The sequence below is a fragment of the Prunus avium genome, chromosome 3 (assembly GCF_965620075.1).
Source record: "Prunus avium chromosome 3, drPruAviu1.hap1.1, whole genome shotgun sequence".
In the NCBI taxonomy this organism is placed as follows: domain Eukaryota; kingdom Viridiplantae; phylum Streptophyta; class Magnoliopsida; order Rosales; family Rosaceae; genus Prunus; species Prunus avium.
Window position 1 is genome coordinate 4,175,571 of NC_142286.1, and position 19,056 is coordinate 4,194,626.

General features: G+C 35.1%; 3 protein-coding genes across 4 annotated transcripts; 1 reads left to right on the forward strand and 2 right to left on the reverse strand.

Annotated features, from left to right (window-relative positions):
- Nucleotides 1-44: 44 nt before the first annotated feature.
- LOC148295469 (putative leucine-rich repeat receptor-like serine/threonine-protein kinase At2g04300) lies at nt 45-1,659 on the reverse strand. The gene is made up of 5 exons (XM_088249758.1): nt 1,501-1,659; nt 1,286-1,412; nt 1,132-1,200; nt 853-1,042; nt 45-738 (listed from the first exon to the last, which is right to left on the reverse strand). The coding sequence occupies exons 1-5, from the start codon at nt 1,546-1,548 to the stop codon at nt 330-332; spliced, it is 843 nt and encodes a 280-aa protein (XP_088105884.1). The 5' UTR covers nt 1,549-1,659; the 3' UTR covers nt 45-329.
- Nucleotides 1,581-4,218, reverse strand: LOC148295470 (LRR receptor-like serine/threonine-protein kinase IOS1). Of its 2 annotated transcripts, none has more exons than XM_088249760.1 (9): nt 4,103-4,218; nt 3,458-3,995; nt 2,905-3,371; nt 2,684-2,816; nt 2,535-2,606; nt 2,357-2,428; nt 2,189-2,269; nt 1,840-2,003; nt 1,581-1,718 (listed from the first exon to the last, which is right to left on the reverse strand). In XM_088249760.1, the coding sequence occupies exons 1-8, from the start codon at nt 4,185-4,187 to the stop codon at nt 1,955-1,957; spliced, it is 1,497 nt and encodes a 498-aa protein (XP_088105886.1). In that variant the 5' UTR covers nt 4,188-4,218; the 3' UTR covers nt 1,581-1,718; nt 1,840-1,954. The 2 variants fall into 2 exon arrangements, with proteins under 2 accessions (XP_088105886.1, XP_088105885.1); XM_088249759.1 differs by having other exon boundaries at nt 1,584-1,721.
- Nucleotides 4,219-12,914: 8,696 nt separating this feature from the next.
- LOC148295471 (uncharacterized) lies at nt 12,915-14,576 on the forward strand. Its single transcript, XM_088250193.1, has 3 exons — nt 12,915-13,970; nt 14,069-14,251; nt 14,352-14,576. The coding sequence occupies exons 1-3, from the start codon at nt 12,915-12,917 to the stop codon at nt 14,574-14,576; spliced, it is 1,464 nt and encodes a 487-aa protein (XP_088106319.1).
- The last annotated feature ends 4,480 nt before the right edge of the window (nt 14,577-19,056 follow it).

The following is a 19,056-nucleotide window of genomic DNA, read 5'->3' on the forward strand; positions in this document are numbered from 1 at the left end:
TCAATATGTTAAATCTGTTACCAGCATCGACTTCTCTATGCATTGTTGTTTATGTCTTTTAAATTAAAAAGGGAAAGGATCACCAACTATAATGATATTACATCATGATTCATGATACAGATACATATACAAATATCATACCAGTACATTTTTTACAATTACATAGTTGCAGAGCCTTACTGAAGACCCTCACAACCACAAATCTTCAACACAAGATGATATAACAAATACAATTACAAAAGCATTGGACAATGAATGAAGCTTAAAACAGAGGAAATGGAAAATGAAAACTACTCCGCTTTCGAAATTCACCTTCTGGACACAAAGAATTACCTTGCAAAAGGACTGAGTTCAGTAGTCACATTCATAGAGTACACAACTGAATCTGTTGATTCAGTCACACGGCTCACGTTGGTTCGAGCCAACTCTGCTGCCAAACACTCCTTCAACCCTGTCACTACCGCACTCATGTTTGGCCTTCTGGTGGATGTTTCAGACACACACTCCATTGCTAGTTCAACAGCCTTCCAGGCAGAGTTAATTTCGTAATCTCCACGTAACCTCGGATCAATGATAGTTTTGATATCCCCTTTAGCAAGCATGGAGCTAACCCATTGACTGACATGAACTTTCTCTTGTGTTCTAGATATCGCATGGCGGCTAGTGATGATCTCCAACAGCACAACTCCGAAGCTATAAACATCACTTTTCTCATTCAGCCATCCTGTAGTGTGGTACCTGCAAGTCAAATATGACTCACGTGTAAAGTTGCCAGTCTTCTATATAAAGTTCCACATTGCTTTAAAGAAAATTGAAAACCATGCATAAATAAATGACACAGAGACTTCTTACTCAGGGTCAAGGTATCCAGGGGTGCCAGCTACAGCTGTGGACATATGAGTGCCTCCATCAGTTGGGAAAATTCTGGACAGGCCAAAGTCAGCTAATTTTGCTTGGAAATTTTCAGCCAACAAAATATTTGTTGCCTTCACATCTCTATGGACAATAGGCGGCTTACAACCGTTGTGTAGGTACTCCAATCCTACATTTCAAATCCATTGTTTTGTTACTGCAAACAAAATAGGAAAGCATTGAATAGATTTTGATTGCCCAAAGTCTCCACTGGCTAACCTTGTGCTGCATCTGTTGCTATTTGAAGTCTACCTTCCCAAGTCAACACGTTTGCATTACTGTCCTCACCTATACAGTTAACAAAACCCAGTTTACTTTTTGTTTAATATTTGATTCAAAGTAGGTCGAGTCCAAATTTAATCGAGACCCCTACCTAGAAGATGTGATTCCAAATCTCCATTGGCCATAAATTCGTAGATGAGTGCCATATTGGTTCCTTCATTGCAGTATCCAACAAGGCTAGTCAAGTTTCTATGATGAACTCTGATAAGAAGTTTGACCTGCAAGTTAAGCTTCAAAGTGATATTTTGGTCCTAAAAATATAAATGAGGTCATTATAATTTATCCATGAGTTCTTAGAGTACATGCCTCTGCTTGAAATTGTTGGTATCCTTGACCTGATGTTGGAGAAAGCATCTTCACAGCTACTTGAGTATCATCAACATAACCATGGTAAACTTTTCCGAATCCACCTCTCCCAAGAACTTTTGTCTGAAAGTTATTTGTGATCCTCAGGACGTCTGAGTACGTGAATTGGCGTTTTTTGGACTCGAATGAATCAACTTGATTATTGGGTTGTTGTGGAACTGCTGAAATAGATCATCAGGAGTTTCATAAGCATAGGAATACAATTTCTGTGTTTACTTCGGAACATGTATTCTTGATAACCAAATTTTCTGTCGTTTAGTCTTAAACTTTATAGTTTACCTCCTTGTTTTCTTCCTCTTTTCAGGCCCATGAATATAGCCACTGCTGCTACCACAAGAATAGAAAACCCGCCAATTGATGCTATTATTGGAATTACTATATTTTTCTTCTTCTTCTACTTTTTGCATGAAATTGATGCGCATAAGTCTGCATTTTCTCCCACGCTATTATCAACAAGGTTGATGATCAATAGTCAGTCATGGAAATTGGAATTGTAGCCAACAACATAATAGTCAATGTGGCATGAATAGGTCTAGTAACTCCTACAGATTTTAATACTTCTTTCCGATAAAAGAACAGAAGATTGTAATGGAAATGAAAAAAGAAACTACTACGGCTAGAAGCAGACCTCAATGATAGTGAACCACTTGTTGATCTTTGAATAAGGTCAGCTGGAACTGAACCGTTGAGCTTGTTTCTTTCCAGGTTACTGCAAAGGAATAGAAAGTTTATTGATCCCCTGCTTTCCTAATTTATCAACAGCTTTGCAGTCACAATTCAAATCCAAGGTACTTACAGGACTTTCAGGTTTGGCAATTTAGACAAAAATTCAGGTACTGATCCAGTCAAGCTATTGTTTGATAAATCCCTGAGTTAAGCAATATGCATAGATTTAGTGTTAAAGACCACATCATGAGGAACCTATATGTATATATCTTTCTAACTTGTTGAGCTTCTGATCATGAGATACTTACAGAGATTGTAACATGGCAAGATTGGATATATATGAAGTTATCTCCCCGGTCAATCCACTCGAGGACAGGTCCCTATATTCAAAGTTCAATAAATTCATTCATGATGTTGAGGAAAAGAAAAACCAAAAAGAAAGCAGGCATAGACTTACAAGGATATGATTCTAGGGGATCCACTGTAGCTACAGTTAAGACCTTCCCACATGTAGCCTTGGGGAGTACATGGGTCTCCCTGCCAATCTTTGTCCACTCCATATGTTGACTTTATGTTTATGATGGCAGCCACTATTTTTTATCACAAGCAAATTAAATGCTGAAATACTTGAATACTGAAACTAAATTGACAAGAAAGATTTTGAAATGATTCACATACCATCATCTCCATCGGTTTCTGGTTGAGATAAATCGATCAATGAGTAGATCTCTATGGCATTGAGGATTGGTGGGAGAGTTGAATTCTCAGTTTGAACAAGGGAGAAACTATAGTTGCCTCCAGTTAAGGATGAGCTGGTATACACAGTGATTGTGGACAAGTACTCTGGGACAATTGGTCCATACCAATAATCTCCATTCAGAGTGATATTGAATGCTCTGGACTCGTTGGCCTTAAGCTGCTGGAGTTCAGCAAAGTGCAGGTACAAATAGTATTCAGACGATGTATCTGGGGATTCCCATTTGAAGTTCATGGAAGCACTGGCATCAATCGGCGTGCTGGCAGTTCTCATTGCTATGGATGGTACTTGGTAAACTTGATCAACTACGGTAAGCGAGGTAGTTAACTGTGTCCACTTATTGTAGGTGTAAGGTAACCAAATCCGATCCAAAGCATCATCATCATACCTTAAGTAATAGTACCACTTGTTATCAGTAGCTAGAAAATAGAATACATTTGAAACCAGTAGTACTTCAGATATGAAATGTCTCACCTGTATGATTGATTGGATGTCGAACCGACATCTAAGCGGCGGAGGAGTTCCAACGAATCCATTGGAGTCGCATAAATAGTGTTCTTCAAAGGCCTCAACTCCAGTGCTGAAATGAATGGGGTTCCAGTGCCCTTGTTGACTAGACACACATGTATGTAGTCCAATGTGGGGACATGAACAAGTTCTTTGATAGTACTAAAAGATGCATCAACAAATGCCACTGAGTCCCAAGAATTAGCTCCAAAGAGAAGATCAAACTTTGGCAGCTTATTTAAATCGTCATAATTTCCATACAAGAAAGTTGCTCGGATCAAATATTTAGTCCCTTGTGTAATGTTTACTCTGTAACAGTTCTTGACCCCCTGAGGAAAGCTCCTGACATAAGCTGTTTGCAGTTGATGAGTAGCTTTGTACTGAGGGGCAATCCTTTTGCTTTCACCAGTGGATATGAAGGCTGCATCTGAAATGTAGTCAAGGCCTGTTGTTGGCTCAGAATAGCTAGAATTTGTAGGCAGCCCACAATCCAAGCTGATGAAGCCTGAGTGATCAGAGAGATAGTATATTAGCTAGCCAAATTGTCAGTGAACCATTTATGATCAAAATTAATAATTTTTCAAGTTTTAAATGATCAATATATAAATATACCTGATTGATCATCTTGTGCATGAACTAGAAGTATAAGAGCAAAACCACAAAGCAATGCAGAAAGAAGATGTTTGAACATCTCCATTATGCAGAAAGAAATTTATTTCCAAGAAAAGAAATGTTCTCTTGTAATATATATTGCCAAAGTAGTAGAATTGGAGCAAGAAATAAATATGGACCTAGTCAATTTTGCGTCTGAAAAGGGAATAAGTAAACACGATAATACATGAGTTTACTTTGACTTATTCTAACCATACAAATCAATCAGGGCACCCGGAAAGAGACAACATGCACAAAACACAAACCTCAAAAACATATTTATTAGTGTAAATTTCTTATAAAGGGTATGAGCATATGATTTAGCCTTTGGATCCAAACGACCAAGTCATTTTAATTTCTGTTTCTTTTTCCAAATTTATGAGGTTGTAAATAATAGGAGGTAGGTGCACCAAAGTCTCAAGTCAACCGCTCACAGAGAAAAGGTCTCAAGTCAATTGATGCCGTGTCGTGGCAGTTTGGGGCAGCTCTTAAGGAACATTCATTAACGTGGAATATATATTTCTATATTTTTTTTATATCAAAATATATCTATATATTTAGAGTGCTGTTAAACGAATCTTAAAATTAGAGATTTTCTATTTAAACCCCACACTTCTCTTAGTTCACCCCATGTTCTAAGTTCACCCCAACTTTTAATTTAAATTTTCACAATTTCTAAGTAAACCCCACTATTTTCCCAAACTACCCTTAAATACACCCAAAGCTGAAAAAATAAAAAATAAAAACAGATTTTCTATTTAAACCCCACAATTAAGCAATGAATTTCAGTTAAGCAATGCTTTTATATTAGATGAAATACACGATTAATCTCCATGAGCTTCTGGAAAGCATTGGGATATTTAAATGGTACTTGTCAAGGTTAAGCAATTGGTCAGTGTTTTTTATTTTTGATTAGCTAAAATAGTATCTTTTGAGGAAATTTACAACTGTGAGAGAGACTTCATGGGAATGTAAATCATAAATGATTTTATATGCTGCCGTTGACCTGTAGACAATGACTACATGCTGACCTTTTCCAACTTTGTTTTTTAAATCATATTCTGTTTCTTTCAATCTTTGTCAAGAGCTTGCTGTTTTTGATACTCAATCTCAGTGAAATTTCGTATGAAGGGTATATACTTGGAATTTATGTGATCATTGGTATAATATTTTATAAGATTCAAGAAACTTACTTGGCAAAAAGAATGAAAGGAACTTATAGATACTCTAGAGTTGCAGTCTCAACTTAAGAATATCTGCTTAATGTTAATATCTACATGGTTTTAGCCTCATCACTAAATATGCAGAAAAATCAGATGTATCAAATGAGATTTTTCTGCACTTGTATCTGTCATAATACGCAGGTGGTGCTCAGACTCACAGGTGGTCGCCTAAAATCAGATTTTTCTAGAGAAAGAGAAGAGCTTTATCAAAACATCATGTATACATTTTAAATCAAAAATCAAAACAACCAAGCAATCAACAGCCAAGAGTACCAAAAAAAAAAAAAAAGCAATCAACAAAGGGAAAAGAATAAGATCATTACAGCGAAACAATCAACAAGTCTTTCTATCAGCTCCTGCGCAGATTTCAAAGAGGTAGGCTCGTCAATGTTCTACGTCTTTAAAAGAGAAAAGTAATCTGGCAATATGATGTAGAAGAGTTTGTATTTTTCTAAAACTTAATTTGAAGAGTTGGGGGGTGTGTGTATAGTTTGTATTTTTTAAGTTGGATGACTTTTCTTGTCTTTTTACACAATAATAAAACTTACAGCTTAATGATTTAAGTATTGGGGTGAACAAAGAGAAATTCGGGGTTTAAATAGAAAATCTCTAAAATTAACTGAGTACATCTTACTACTAAATTATTTATTAAATTATTAATTTACCTTAATATCCCTCCCTTTGATTGTGTTATAATGCTATTTTTAATAATTAAATATATTCAAGATCAGGAAATCAAGTCATACAGCAAAAATGAGTATACATATTTTGATTTTTTGTTTTTTGAAGTAGTTTGTATACTAATTCACTTTGTTTCTCTCTTTTGAGTTTTCCTATATACCCAAAAAAAAAAAAAAGGGATTTATGAATATCTTTTGCAGCTTATTACCACTCCGAATTTCAGTAATTGAATATATAATGCTACATGCACAAGAGCAAATATCAAAATATATTGCAGATTCAAAAAAATACCAACTAGAGTTTGGGTTTGATCAATCAAGGACAACAAAGTCATTGCCTAAGGGGGTGTATTTAATTGGGATTTTAAAAGACTATTTTGGGATAAATAAGTCTTGTGGTATTCAATTAAGACTTTTAAATAATCTAAAAAGTCTTGTGGTATTCCATTAAGACTATTAGGATTTTTTAAATAGGGTTACCAAATCTGGTGGTATTCAATCAAGACTTTAAACAAGTAACAAAAAGTCTTATGGTATTAAAAAAACTTGCTAATTTTGAAGAATTTTTTTAAAATGCGGAATGTGTGAAATTTTTTAGTGAGAGGTATAAATACCAAACCCTATCTCAAATCCCACCTTAACCCATCAGATTTTCACATGGGAATTTTTTTATTCATTCCTTCCTCACCTTGACCTCCACCCAAGCAGTTGTGCACTGGCCTGACGACCAAACCACCAATACCTAGAGCTACTTGCTGTTGGGTGTAAGCAACGACCTTCCTTCCATCCCCATCTCCCTCTCTGTTGCATAATAAAATCTTGTGAATTCTCCATCACCTTCAACCCCCCAATTCACCAATAAAAATCTCAACTTTGTTCTCCGATTTTTCTGTGGTGGGGCAGTGGGGCGGTGGTGGGCTGACGAGATAGAAGACATATGGAGGGGCACATAGAGAGTTTTTTTGTTTTTTTTTCCTCTGATTCTAATTCACCAATAAAAATCTCAACTTTGTTCAATGACATGTTTGATTCTAGCTCTGTTGATTCTCCGTCATGCATAGAAATAAGAAGTGGGTTTGTTGCCAATGTGTATGCCTATAGGGCGTTTGATGAAATGCCTGTGAGAAATGTGGTGTGGACATCCATTATTTCAAGGTTTTCACAAGAGTGGCAGGTTGATGTGTGTGTGCAGCTTTTCAGTGAGATAAGGCATTCTTCAAAACCCGATGATTTTACGTATGCAAGTATTCTGAGTGCTTGCACAGGCAGTGGAGCTCTTGGGCATGGCAGAAGTGCTCTTTGCCAGCAATTAGTGATAGGGTTGTCATCTCAATAAATAAGTCACTACCGACAGTCACAAACTAAGCCATAAAAGTTGAAGTCAACTAAGAAATCTTTTAGAGCACTTTAAAAGTATTGCTCAGTTGTTTCATAATCAAGAATGCCCTTCATAAATTTAAGCAAAGTGGACCCTGAAAAGTCACCAGAGCCAAAACCTACTTAATGAAAGAACTACAACTGGGTAATGTATCTTGGAAGGCAAAGATAATGTATCTTGGGGATGTCAAAGATGCGCTTTACATATTCAAAAATTTGGATGGCAAAGATTATGTATCTTGGGGATGTCAAAGATGAGCTTTACATATTCAAAAATTTGGATGGCAAAGATAATGTATCTTGGAACTCCATGATTGCAAGGTATATATGCCCAGCACAGCCTTACGTCGCAGCCTTTCGTCCTATAGGGTTCATGGAAATGTGTGGATTGGGATTGAGGGTGCAGATAGCGTGGCAAACCTGCGCAATTGGAGCTAGAGTGTGGTTCTACCCATGTGCAATTGGCAAACCTATATGCCCAGCACAGCCTTATTTCTTATTTTTGTATTGAGAAAGACATACAAACAATGAAATAATATTAGCTTTTAATTTTTACGGGTCTGTTTCTTCTAAAAAAATCTTATGTCGAACCCAGAAAAAATCCATGTGGTCCTTTCAAATCTTATAAATCCTATTATAGAAATCTTGAAAATCCTTAATTAAAAAATCTTTATTATATAAATCCATAAATAAAATCCTATAAGTCATTATATTCTGGTTAAATCCACTAGACTTTTTTATCCTCAAATAGTCTTTTAAAATCTTAATTGAATATTCTAATTATTTATATAAAAAAAATATTCTAATTATTTTTTTATGGTACAAAGAATGAATATTGGGCTAAAAATAAAGAAGGAACTCTATAGTTTGGGGATGGCTTGGTTTGTGGCAGGAGCCCAATATCACATAGGAATAAAACTCCTTTATATAATATATATATAGGGCTAATTAAACTACAGCTACGGTTCCAAACATATATGCAGGCACTAGTAAAAAAAATCCCTTGCGCGACCAAACTTTGCGCGACGAAACACAATTTGTCGCACAAAGTGACTTTGCGCGATGAAAATTAAACTTTGTCACTCAAAGTCTTACGTGACTAAATTTTGCGCACCGAAACACAAATCGCCGCACAGAGTCACTTTGCGCGACAAAACTTTGCGCGACGACAAAGCATCGTGGCGAAAAGTAACTTTGCGCGACGAAACACTTAAATTCGTCGCTCAAGGTCTTGCGCGACGAAGTATGGTTCGTCTCGTAAAGTCTTTTAAAAAATAAATTAAATAAAAAATTATTTTTAAAAATCTATGCATGACTTTGCGCGACGAAAGGAAAAAATTCGGTGCACAAAGTCTTGCGCGACGAAGTGTCATTTGTCTCGCAAAGTCTTTACAAAAATAAATAAAATAAAAAATTATTTTTAAAAATTTTTGGATGACTTTGCGCGACGAAATAATAATCTTCGTCTCGCACAGTGTTTACAAAAATAAATAAAATAAAAAATTATTTTTAAAATATTTTGGATGACTTTGCGCGACGAAATAATAATCTTCGTCTCGCAAAGTATGTACAAAAATAAATAAAATAAAAAAATTATTTTGTTAGAAAAATATATTATTGTAGTTCGGATTGGGTTTTTGTTAGAAAATATATATTTTAAATTGACGGTCGAATTGGTTCATTCTATTCATATGGGGTCAAGGAGTGTAGCTGTAAAAAATCATCAAAATCGAAATTGAAATAACCGTTAAATCGTGAATTTTCGTTTATAACCGTCGAAAAATTTTGTCCTATTACTTGATCTCTGAATGTTTATTTTTTCCGATTTTTGGCGTATATGATCTCGAAGTATAAACAAACAAGTTTGACGGTTGGATCGTTGAAAATAGTTTCATAGAATACATATGCCATCAAAACAATATATTCACTAACAATTAAGAGTTTATTTATACTTTTGTTAAATGTAACATAAGATTTTGTGGTATCCACTAGTGTAAATATTTTAAATTGACGATCAAATTGGTTCATTGTATTCATATAGGGTCAAGGAGTGTAGCTGTAAAAAATCATCAAAATCGAAATTGAAATAACCGTTAAATCGTGAATTTTCGTTTATAACCGTCGAAATTTTTTGTCCTATTACTTGATCTCTGAATGTTTATTTTTTCCGATTTTTGGCGTATATGATCTCGAAGTATAAACAAACAAGTTTGACGGTTGGATAGTTGAAAATAGTTTCATAGAATACATATGCCATCAAAACAATATATTCACTAACAATTAAGAGTTTATTTATACTTTTGTTAAATGTAACATAAGATTTTGTGGTATCCACTAGTGTAAATATTTTAAATTGACGATCGAATTGATTCATTGTATTCATATAGGGTCAAGGAGTGTAGCTGTAAAAAATCATCAAAATCAGAGTTGAAATAACCGTTAAATCATGATTTTTCGTTTATAACCGTCAAAAGTTTTGTCCTATTTCTTGATCTCTGAATATTTATTTTTTCCGATTTTTGGCGTATATGATCTCGAAGTGTAAACAAACAAGTTTGACTGTTGGATCGTTGAAACTAGTTTTGTAGAATGCGTATGCTATCAAAACAATATATTCACTAACAATTAAGAGTTTATTTATACTTTCATTAAATACAACATAAGATTTTGCGGTATCCACTAGTGTATATATTTTAAATTGAAGATCAAATTGAGTCATTGTATTCATATAGGGTCAAGGAGTGTAGCTGTAAAAAATCATCAAAATCGGAGTTAAAATAACCGTTAAATCGTGATTTTTGTTTATAACCATCGAAAAGTTTTGTCCCATTACGTGATCTCTGAATATTTATTTTTTCTGATTTTTGGGGTATACGATCTCGAAGTATAAACAAACAAATTTGACGGTTGGATCGTTGAAACTAGTTTCATAGAATACATATCCCATCAAAACAATATATTCACTAACAATTAAGAGTTTATTTATACTTTTATTAAATATAACATAAGATTTTGTGGTATCTACTAGTGTAAATATTTTAAATTGACAATCGTATTCATATAGGGTCAAGGAGTGTAGCTGTAAAAAATCATCAAAATCAGAGTTGAAATAACCGTTAAATCTTGATTTTTCTTTTATAACCGTCGAAATGTTTTGTCCCATTAATTGATCTCTTAATGTTTATTTTTTCTGAATTTTGGCGTATATGATCTCGAAGTATAAACAAACAAGTTTGACGGTTGGATCGTTGAGTAGCTTTAAATTTGTTTATTTTGAACGTATAACACTTAAGAAATTGAATAGTATATATATTTATTAGTAGCTTTAAATTTTTTTAAAAAATTTGGGCAGGCAAAAAAATGGGAATTTTTTAAAAAAAAATGTACAACTCTGCGCGACCAATATATAATATTTCGTCGCACAAAGTATACTCTAAAAATTTGGGCGGGTACCAAAAATGGGAATTTTTTTTTAAAAAATTTACGACTTTGCGCGACCAATATATAGTTTCGTCGCGCAAAGTATACTCTAAAAATTTGGGCGGGCAAAAAAATGGGAATTTGAAAAAAAACAAAATTTACAACTTTGCGCGACCAATATATAATATTTCGTTGCGCAAAGTATACTCTAAAAATTTGTGCGGGTACCAAAAATGGGAAATTTAAAATTAAAAAAATTTACGACTTTGCGCGACCAATATATGTGTTTCGTCGCGCAAAGTTTGCTCTGAAAATTTGGGAGGGTACCAAAAATGGGAATTTAAAAAAAAAAAATTACAACTTTGCGTGACCAATATATAATGTTTCGTCGCGCAAAGTAGACTCTAAAATTTTGGGCGGGCACCAAAAATGGGACGCTGGAATATTTTGGTCGCGCAAAACATTGAGCGACCAAAAATTCGTCGCGCAAAACCCTAAACATTTGGGCGCGCACCAAAAATGGGAAAAAAAAATTTAAAATTTTTTCGAGACTTTGCGCGACCAATATATTATTTCGTCGCGCAAAGTGATACGGCTTTTAAAACCAAAATAAGTCCTCCACCATTTTCTCAATGTCTTCTACTCTTACCTCTCCTCTCTCTTTCCCTCTCCCCAAATCCTACCCTTTCTCTCACACTCATTCCTCTCACTTAATCTCTCATCTCTCTCTTCACTATCTCTCACTCTCACTCACTCTCTTATCTCTCTTTTCATCATCTCTCACTCTCACTCACTCTTTCATCTCTCTCTCACTATCTTCTCAAATTCTCTCACACTCACTTCTCCCTCTCTCATTCTCACTCACTCAAAATCTTGCCAAAAGGTATATTCTCTCCAAATTTTAAATTTTGTTCATTAATATGTGTTTTTGGAGTTAGTTTTGAGTTTATGCCAATTTTTTGTTATTATTTATGTTATTTTTTTGTTATTTGACAATATTTTTTTTTTTTTTTTGTAGGGAATCGTCGAGACTTTTACGGCTAAAGTTGAGGAAAATTTGGGAATCCTCCGCCACTACCACCACAATAGGCTTGTAGATTTTATTATTGTACTTTGTTAATTTATGTGTACATTTTGAATATTATATGTATTGGATAATTTGACCAGTATTTTTCATATGTAATTTTATTTTGAATATGTCAATTTAAATTAAAGTAATTAAAAAAAATAATATCATACAATTAAATTAAATTTAAAAAGTAAAAATTTGAAAAAAAATTAATATAATGAAATTGATATAAGAGAAATAATAAAACAAAATGTCAAAAACCTTGCGCGACAAAATATTTAGTCGGCCCAAACTATTAAACTAGTTTATTTTAATTAAAAAAATTTAAAAAACAAAAATTTAAAAAAATTGAATATTTCGTCGCGCAAAGATTTGCCCGACATTAGGATTCATCGCGCAAAGTATATTTGGCGACGTTAATTTTCATCGCGCAAAGTAAATAATATTCGTCGCGCAAAGTAGATCATATTCGTCGCGCAAAGTGTTAGTATTCGTCGCACAAAGTAGTTAGCATTCGTCGCGCAAAGTGGTTAAGATTCGTCGCACAAAGTAGCTTTGAGCGACGTTAGTGTTCGTCGCGCAAAGCCTTATCATTCGTCGCGCAAAGTGGCTTTGCGCGACAAAGAATATTTTTCGTCGCGCAAACCCTTTCTTGACGATCTTTGAGCGACAGAACTTGCGCGACCAAAATTTCGTCGCCCAAACTTTGTGCGACGAAATTGTACTTTGCGCAACAAACTTATTTCGTCGCGCAAAGTGTTTTTTTTGTAGTAGTGAGGGAAAACTATAGCTAGGGTTTCAGTAGCGTACAATAATTTCTCTTTTTAGTTTCTTCAGAAAACATTCATCATTCATCTAGTATATATGGATCGAATATCGCAGTTGCCGGAATCCATTATGCAACAAATCCTCTTTCGCTTGCCTGCCCAGTCCGAATGAGCTTCTTGTCAACAACATGGAAAAGTCTATGGAACTCACTACCTGTCTCTGAATTTAATTTTTATATGGAAAGTGAAGATGGTCTGCATCGAAAGAGGAAAAGGTCAGAAGAGGAGTCTGTAACTTCTGTGGACGAGTCCTTGAGAGTTCTACATCAACATGAAGATCAGAAAAGGATAATTAATTTTAGGCTGAGAGGGACACTTCACAAGAAAGAGCAAGCCTCTGATATCGACCGTTGGATCAAGTTGCTCATCAAACACTATGTCCAAGTGCTGGACCTCCACATAAACAAATTATTCAATTCTATTGATAAATTAATCCCAAGGTACAGTTTTCCTCCTGCTAGTTCTGATCTTGGGTCATTAGTTGTATTGAGGTTAAGTTATTATTGTGACATTTCCAAGGAAGCCTTAAAGCAAGAGGGCATGAGATTTAGCTGCCTAAAAGAGCTCAGTTTGTCATATGTGGATTTGAATGGATTAACCAATGAGCTCCTTTCTAAATGTCCTTCTATTGAGAATTTAACTTTATATTTATGTGAGAACCTAAAAGATCTTCGGCTCTGTGGATTTTCCAAGCTCAAGAATGTTTACCTAGCCACTATTAGAGCTCATAGCTACAAGATTGAAGCATCCAATCTTCAAACTCTTCGTTATTGGACCTTGAACCAAAAATCCCAATTGGACCTTGAAGCAATCAACTGCAGTAATTTAAAGGAATTGAAAATGGAAACTCCTAGCGGTGAAATTAGCCTTCAATATATTGAGACACTTCTTTCGAAATTTCCCTTTCTTGAGAAGATAAACTTGTCAGTCTCTTATAAATCAACAGAGCTGAAAATCTTGAGTCACCAACTCAAGGCATTAACATTGAATTTCCAAGATGACACTATGATAAAGAAGATCAGCATAGAGACTCCCAACCTTGTTTCTTACAAATACATCGGTCACAAATTTCCGCCGTCCTTTTCTTTGAATTCTATGAAGCTGGAAAAAGTTGATCTTACCGTAAAACCCAGGAGTGCTATTGGCACTTCATGGTTTCTTCATCTGCAAGAATATCTTGGAAAGTTCGCGCCAAAACAAGGATTGGTCTTAACAGTTTTCTCTCCCCCAGTTGTAAGTCCACAAATACAGCTCAATTCATTCTTCTTCATGATGTATTTATTGTATATTTGTCACCTTTATTAACTTATTTTTCTAAAATATGCATACAGATCAGATTTGCTCGGGAAGAATTAAGAGAAGAAACAAGTTCTCCGGTTTCGAAAATCAAGTATTTGCGGGTTGGTCTTATTAGGTCTTCCATAGATCATACAGCTCTCATTGATGGCTTGCTTTGGATTTTTCGTCCAATCACCCTATACATCTTCTCAGTTGAAAAAAACCTGGCGATAAAGGTAATAATTTGGTAATCTTATAGGACAATATTGGCTGCTTAATTTCTTATGTGTGTAGGTTCCATAACTATTCACTGCATGTGACCTTCGTACGTTTCAGGATTTATACAAGAAGTTAATGTCGTGTAGGGAAATAAATCTCCTCTGTTGTAAAGAAAACCATATCAAATGTTGGCGGCATGACTTAAAGTCCGTTAAGATTGAAGGTTTTGATGCTATTAAAGATGGAAAACGCGTGATTGGTCATGAAGGTATAGCCCGCCGTGATAGATTGAGAAATTTTGAAGAAGTTTCTACGATCAATTTAAAGCTACAGTGGTACTAGCATTAGAGTAGCTATTTTTATTGACAATTGTACGTAGTTTGTAGTTTCAATGGTAGCTTCCTACTATTGTTTGAAAAGAATACTGCTTTCCTTTTATATAGAATTTAAGCACTACATGGATGGATGCTGCTTGTTTTGTCTAAATAACTATGTTGATTATTCAAAATTATTCAAAATTTTACATTGCTAATTATCAAGAAGCATATGTTCATCAGGTGATCTTATTGATGCAGTTACATTCCTTTACATTACATCCAGTTACTCATGACACAGATATATACTAGCACGTGTTACTGATTTCCTATTGTTTTTTTCATTCCTCTGAAATGCATTGTTAAAGTTTTTACCTTTAGATTACATTTTAGTGAGGCGTCATCTCTATTTTTAGAGTCAAGGAGATCCTAGCACAGAAAATTTTAGCACTTTCGGATCAATCCCCCAAACATTATGTGCAATACCCAGATCTTTTTTTTTTTTAATCTGAAGAGCGTTATCTAGAATAGAATAACAGATTGTGTCACTTTCTAAGACATGACTAACTTGGGAGCGTTGGTTAAAGATTGCTCAGCAAAACATTGAAATTGCCATGGCCAACACAGTCAAATTTCTTTGTCTCTACATTCTATTAGCAACTCTCTGTTGTAACCAAGAGTCACCACTGCAAAACCTGGATTGACCATTAAGCTCATCCACCGTGATTCCCCAGAGTCACCCCTCACACAAGAACAAAGAATCCAAAAGCTTATTCTCCTATCCAAAGTTCACGCCAAACACTTACGCAAAGCACAACAATTCCAATGTTAATGTTGTGCGTCCCATAGTTGATCATAAACTGGGATCTGCATACATTGCTAAAATCGGCATAGGCACAGCGTCACCCATTTCTTACTTTCTCCACATGGACACGGGGAGTCGCCTTATTTGGATCCAATGCCAAGGGTGTAGGGATCAAGGGCACCATTGCTTTTTACCAAAGACAACCAATTTTTTTTCTATCTCCTTTCTCACGTCCCCCCTTTCCAGCTGTGTTTCTCTTCTTTCTTTCTCTGCAGCTTCTTCACCCAATTGCACAAGTATTTTTATTTTTTATTTTATTGGAGAAAATGCAATTCTCCTATTTTGTTGGTTTGATTAAAGACAACCTGCTTTCGTCGTTTGTTTGCTGTAATCCTGAGTCTTTTTTTTTGGTCTAATTAATCCTGGGATATTCTATTTCTTTCTCTTTTTTTTTTCATATCAGAGAGTGCAAGAGACGTGAGACAGGGATTGACTCAAAAAAAAAAAGTGAGACAGGAAGAAGGAAGAAAAGAAAGAGGACATGATGTTAACTTTGCCGTTAGTTGGATTAAGGTTTTTTTTCTTTTTTAATTAGGAGTAAATTGGGTTTTTGTTAGAAAGATGATGTGTCAATTTTTAAGTCCCTTAGATTAAATTTTAATGAGGTGGTGTATGGAGAACAAAAGTAAAGTAAATCATGGCAGAGAAAATCAGAGCAGATCGAGGATCCGGATCCAGTTTGCCAATTATTTTTACTTTCCCTATTTTTAAGTTCCCAGATTTCGTACTTCCCCTAATGCTAAGTTTCCTGATTTCTTTTAGTGCCAGCTGGCAAATTTACTTGTGATAGTATACAAAACATGAAAATTGGGCCCAAAATTAAGGGTTAAAAAATCAGAACGAACTTGTAGCACAAACCCTAATCCAAATATCGCACAGGATTGGATGATCCTATTTACGTAAGAAGCAAGGAAAAAGAGTCCTTTATATATACGGCTAATTAAAGTACAACTAGGATAGGAACTTGTAAATCTGAGAGGGAGGAGGTTCTCTCTTTGCTTCTCCATAGATCATTCGTCATCTGTCATTCATCCAAACAAACTACACATAGTCAGGAAAATCAACCTTATGGATTTAATATCGCAGTTGCCAGAATCCATTATGCAACAAATCCTCTTTCGCTTGCCTGCACAAGATGCAGTCCGTATGAGCTTCTTGTCAAGAACATGGAAAAGTGTATGGAACTCACTACCGGTCTCTAGATTTTTTTTTTTCATGGTTGATGAAGATGGTCAGGGTCGAAAAAGGAAACGGTCAGCAGAGGAGTCTGTAACTTCTGTGGATGAATCCTTGAGAGTGCTACATGAACATGAAGATCAGAAAAGGATAGTTCGCTTTACCCTGCTGGCAGGGAAACTTCACAAGAAAAAGCAAATCTCTGATATTGACCGTTGGATCAAGTTGGTCATCAGACACTATGTCGAAGTGCTGGAGCTCATGTTCAAATGCAGTAATAAATTAATCCCAAGGTACAGTTTTCCACCTGCTAGTTCTGATCTTGGGTCATTAGTTGTATTGAGGTTACATTATTGTGATATTTCCAAGGAAGCCTTAAAGCAAGAGGGCATGAGATTTAGCTGCCTAAAAGAGCTCAGTTTGTTAGAGTCTGATTTACATGGACTTACCAATGAGCTCCTTTCTAGATGTCCTTCTATTGAGACTTTAAAATTCAATTTCTGTAAAAACCTAAAAGATCTTCAGCTCTGTGGATTTTCCAAGCTTAAGACTGTTGAGCTACTCTTTACTAGAGTTTATCGCTACAAGGTTGAAGCATCCAGTCTTCAAACTCTTCGATATTCCTACCTCAATGACCCGTTGGACCTTGAAGCAATCAACTGCATTAATTTAAAGGAGTTGATAATGCAAACTCCTCTGCTTGCAATTACCACTCAATATATTGCGACACTTCTTTTGAAATTTCCCTTTCTTGAGAAGTTAAACTTGGAGGGCAGTTTTGTATAAACAGAGCTGAAAATCTCGAGTCACAAACTCAAGGCATTATCTTTAAACTTCGACGGTAACACTACAGTAAAGAAGATCAGCATAGAGACTCCCAACCTTGTTTCTTATGAATACAGTGGTGGTGACAAATTTCAGCCTTCGTTTTCTTTGAAATCAACGAAGTTAGAAAACGTTGATCTTTCCGTAAGTCCCGTGCGTGCTATTGGCACTTCATGGTTTCATCAACTGCAACAATATCTTTGGAAGTTCAAGCCAAAAGAAGGGGTGGTCTTCAACTTTCACTCTCCTTCTATTGTAAGTCCAGAAATACAGCTCAGTTCATTCGTCTTCATGATGTATTAATTGTATTTTTGTCACCTTAATTAGCTTATTTTTCTAAATGCAGACCAGATATGCTCGAGTAGAATTAAGAGAAGAAACAATTCGTCCAGTTTCGAAAATTCAGTATTTGGAGGTTGTTGCTACTAGGACTTCAATAGATCGTGCATCTTTTCTATTGAAAAAATCCTGGGATAAAGGTAATAATTTGGTAATATTTTGAGATAGGGCTATGGCTGCACGTGGTGTAGCTTGTATATGTGCTCTTTATAACACGCGGACAAGTTATACCACATGACCATACTATCGTATTGCACTATAATTACTCTTTTAGTTTCTTATGTGTAGGTTCCATACCTATTTACTGTATGTGACCTTTTCGTATGTTTCAGGATTTATACAAGCAGGTAATGTCGTATAGGAAAAAAAATCTCCTCTGCTGTGAAGACAACCATATCAAATGTTGGCGGCATTACTTAAAGTCCGTTAAGATTGTAAGTTTTTGTGGTATTAAAGATGGAAAACGCGTGACTGGTCGTGAAGGTTTAGCCCGCCGTGGATTATTGAGAAATTTTGAAGAAGTTTCTACGATCAATTTAAAGCTACAGTGGTACTAGCATTAGGGTAGCTATTTTTATTGACAATTGTAGTTTGTAGTTTCAGTGGTAGCTTCTTCCTATTATTGTTTGAAAAGAATCTGCTTTCCTTTTATATAGAATTTAAGCACTACATGGATGGATGCTGCTTGTTTTGTCTAAATAACTATGGTGATTATTCAAATTTATGCACAAGTTGCTATATATCAGGAAGCATGTTAGTGTGATTTTGGCAATAAAGGTCTAAATTTTACATTGTTCAGTTACTCAACGACACAAATATATACAAGTGTTACAGATTTCCTACTGTTTTTTCATTCCTCTAAAATATATCGTTAAAGTTTTTACCTTTAGATTACATTTTAGTGAGGCGTCATCTCTGTTTCTAGAGTCAATAAGGAGATCCTAGCACAGAAAATTTTAGCACTTTCGGATCAATCCCCCAAACATTATGTGCAATAACCAGATCTTTTTTATCTGAAAAAGCGTTATCTAGAATAGAATTAACAACAGATTGTGTCACTTTCTAAGACATGACTAACTTGGGAGCGTTGGTTAATGAAAAACCTAATTAAAAAGAACTCATGATATCTCTGACTTGATGAAGCTTAATTACCAAATCTCTATTGTTGATTAAAGGTTTCTTTTTTGCCATTAATAAATCATCTGATGAGTGTTTGAGTTTCAAAAGTTAAAGATTGCTCAACAAAACATTGAAATTGCCATGGCCAACACAGTCATAGTTCTTTGTCTCTAAATTCTATTAG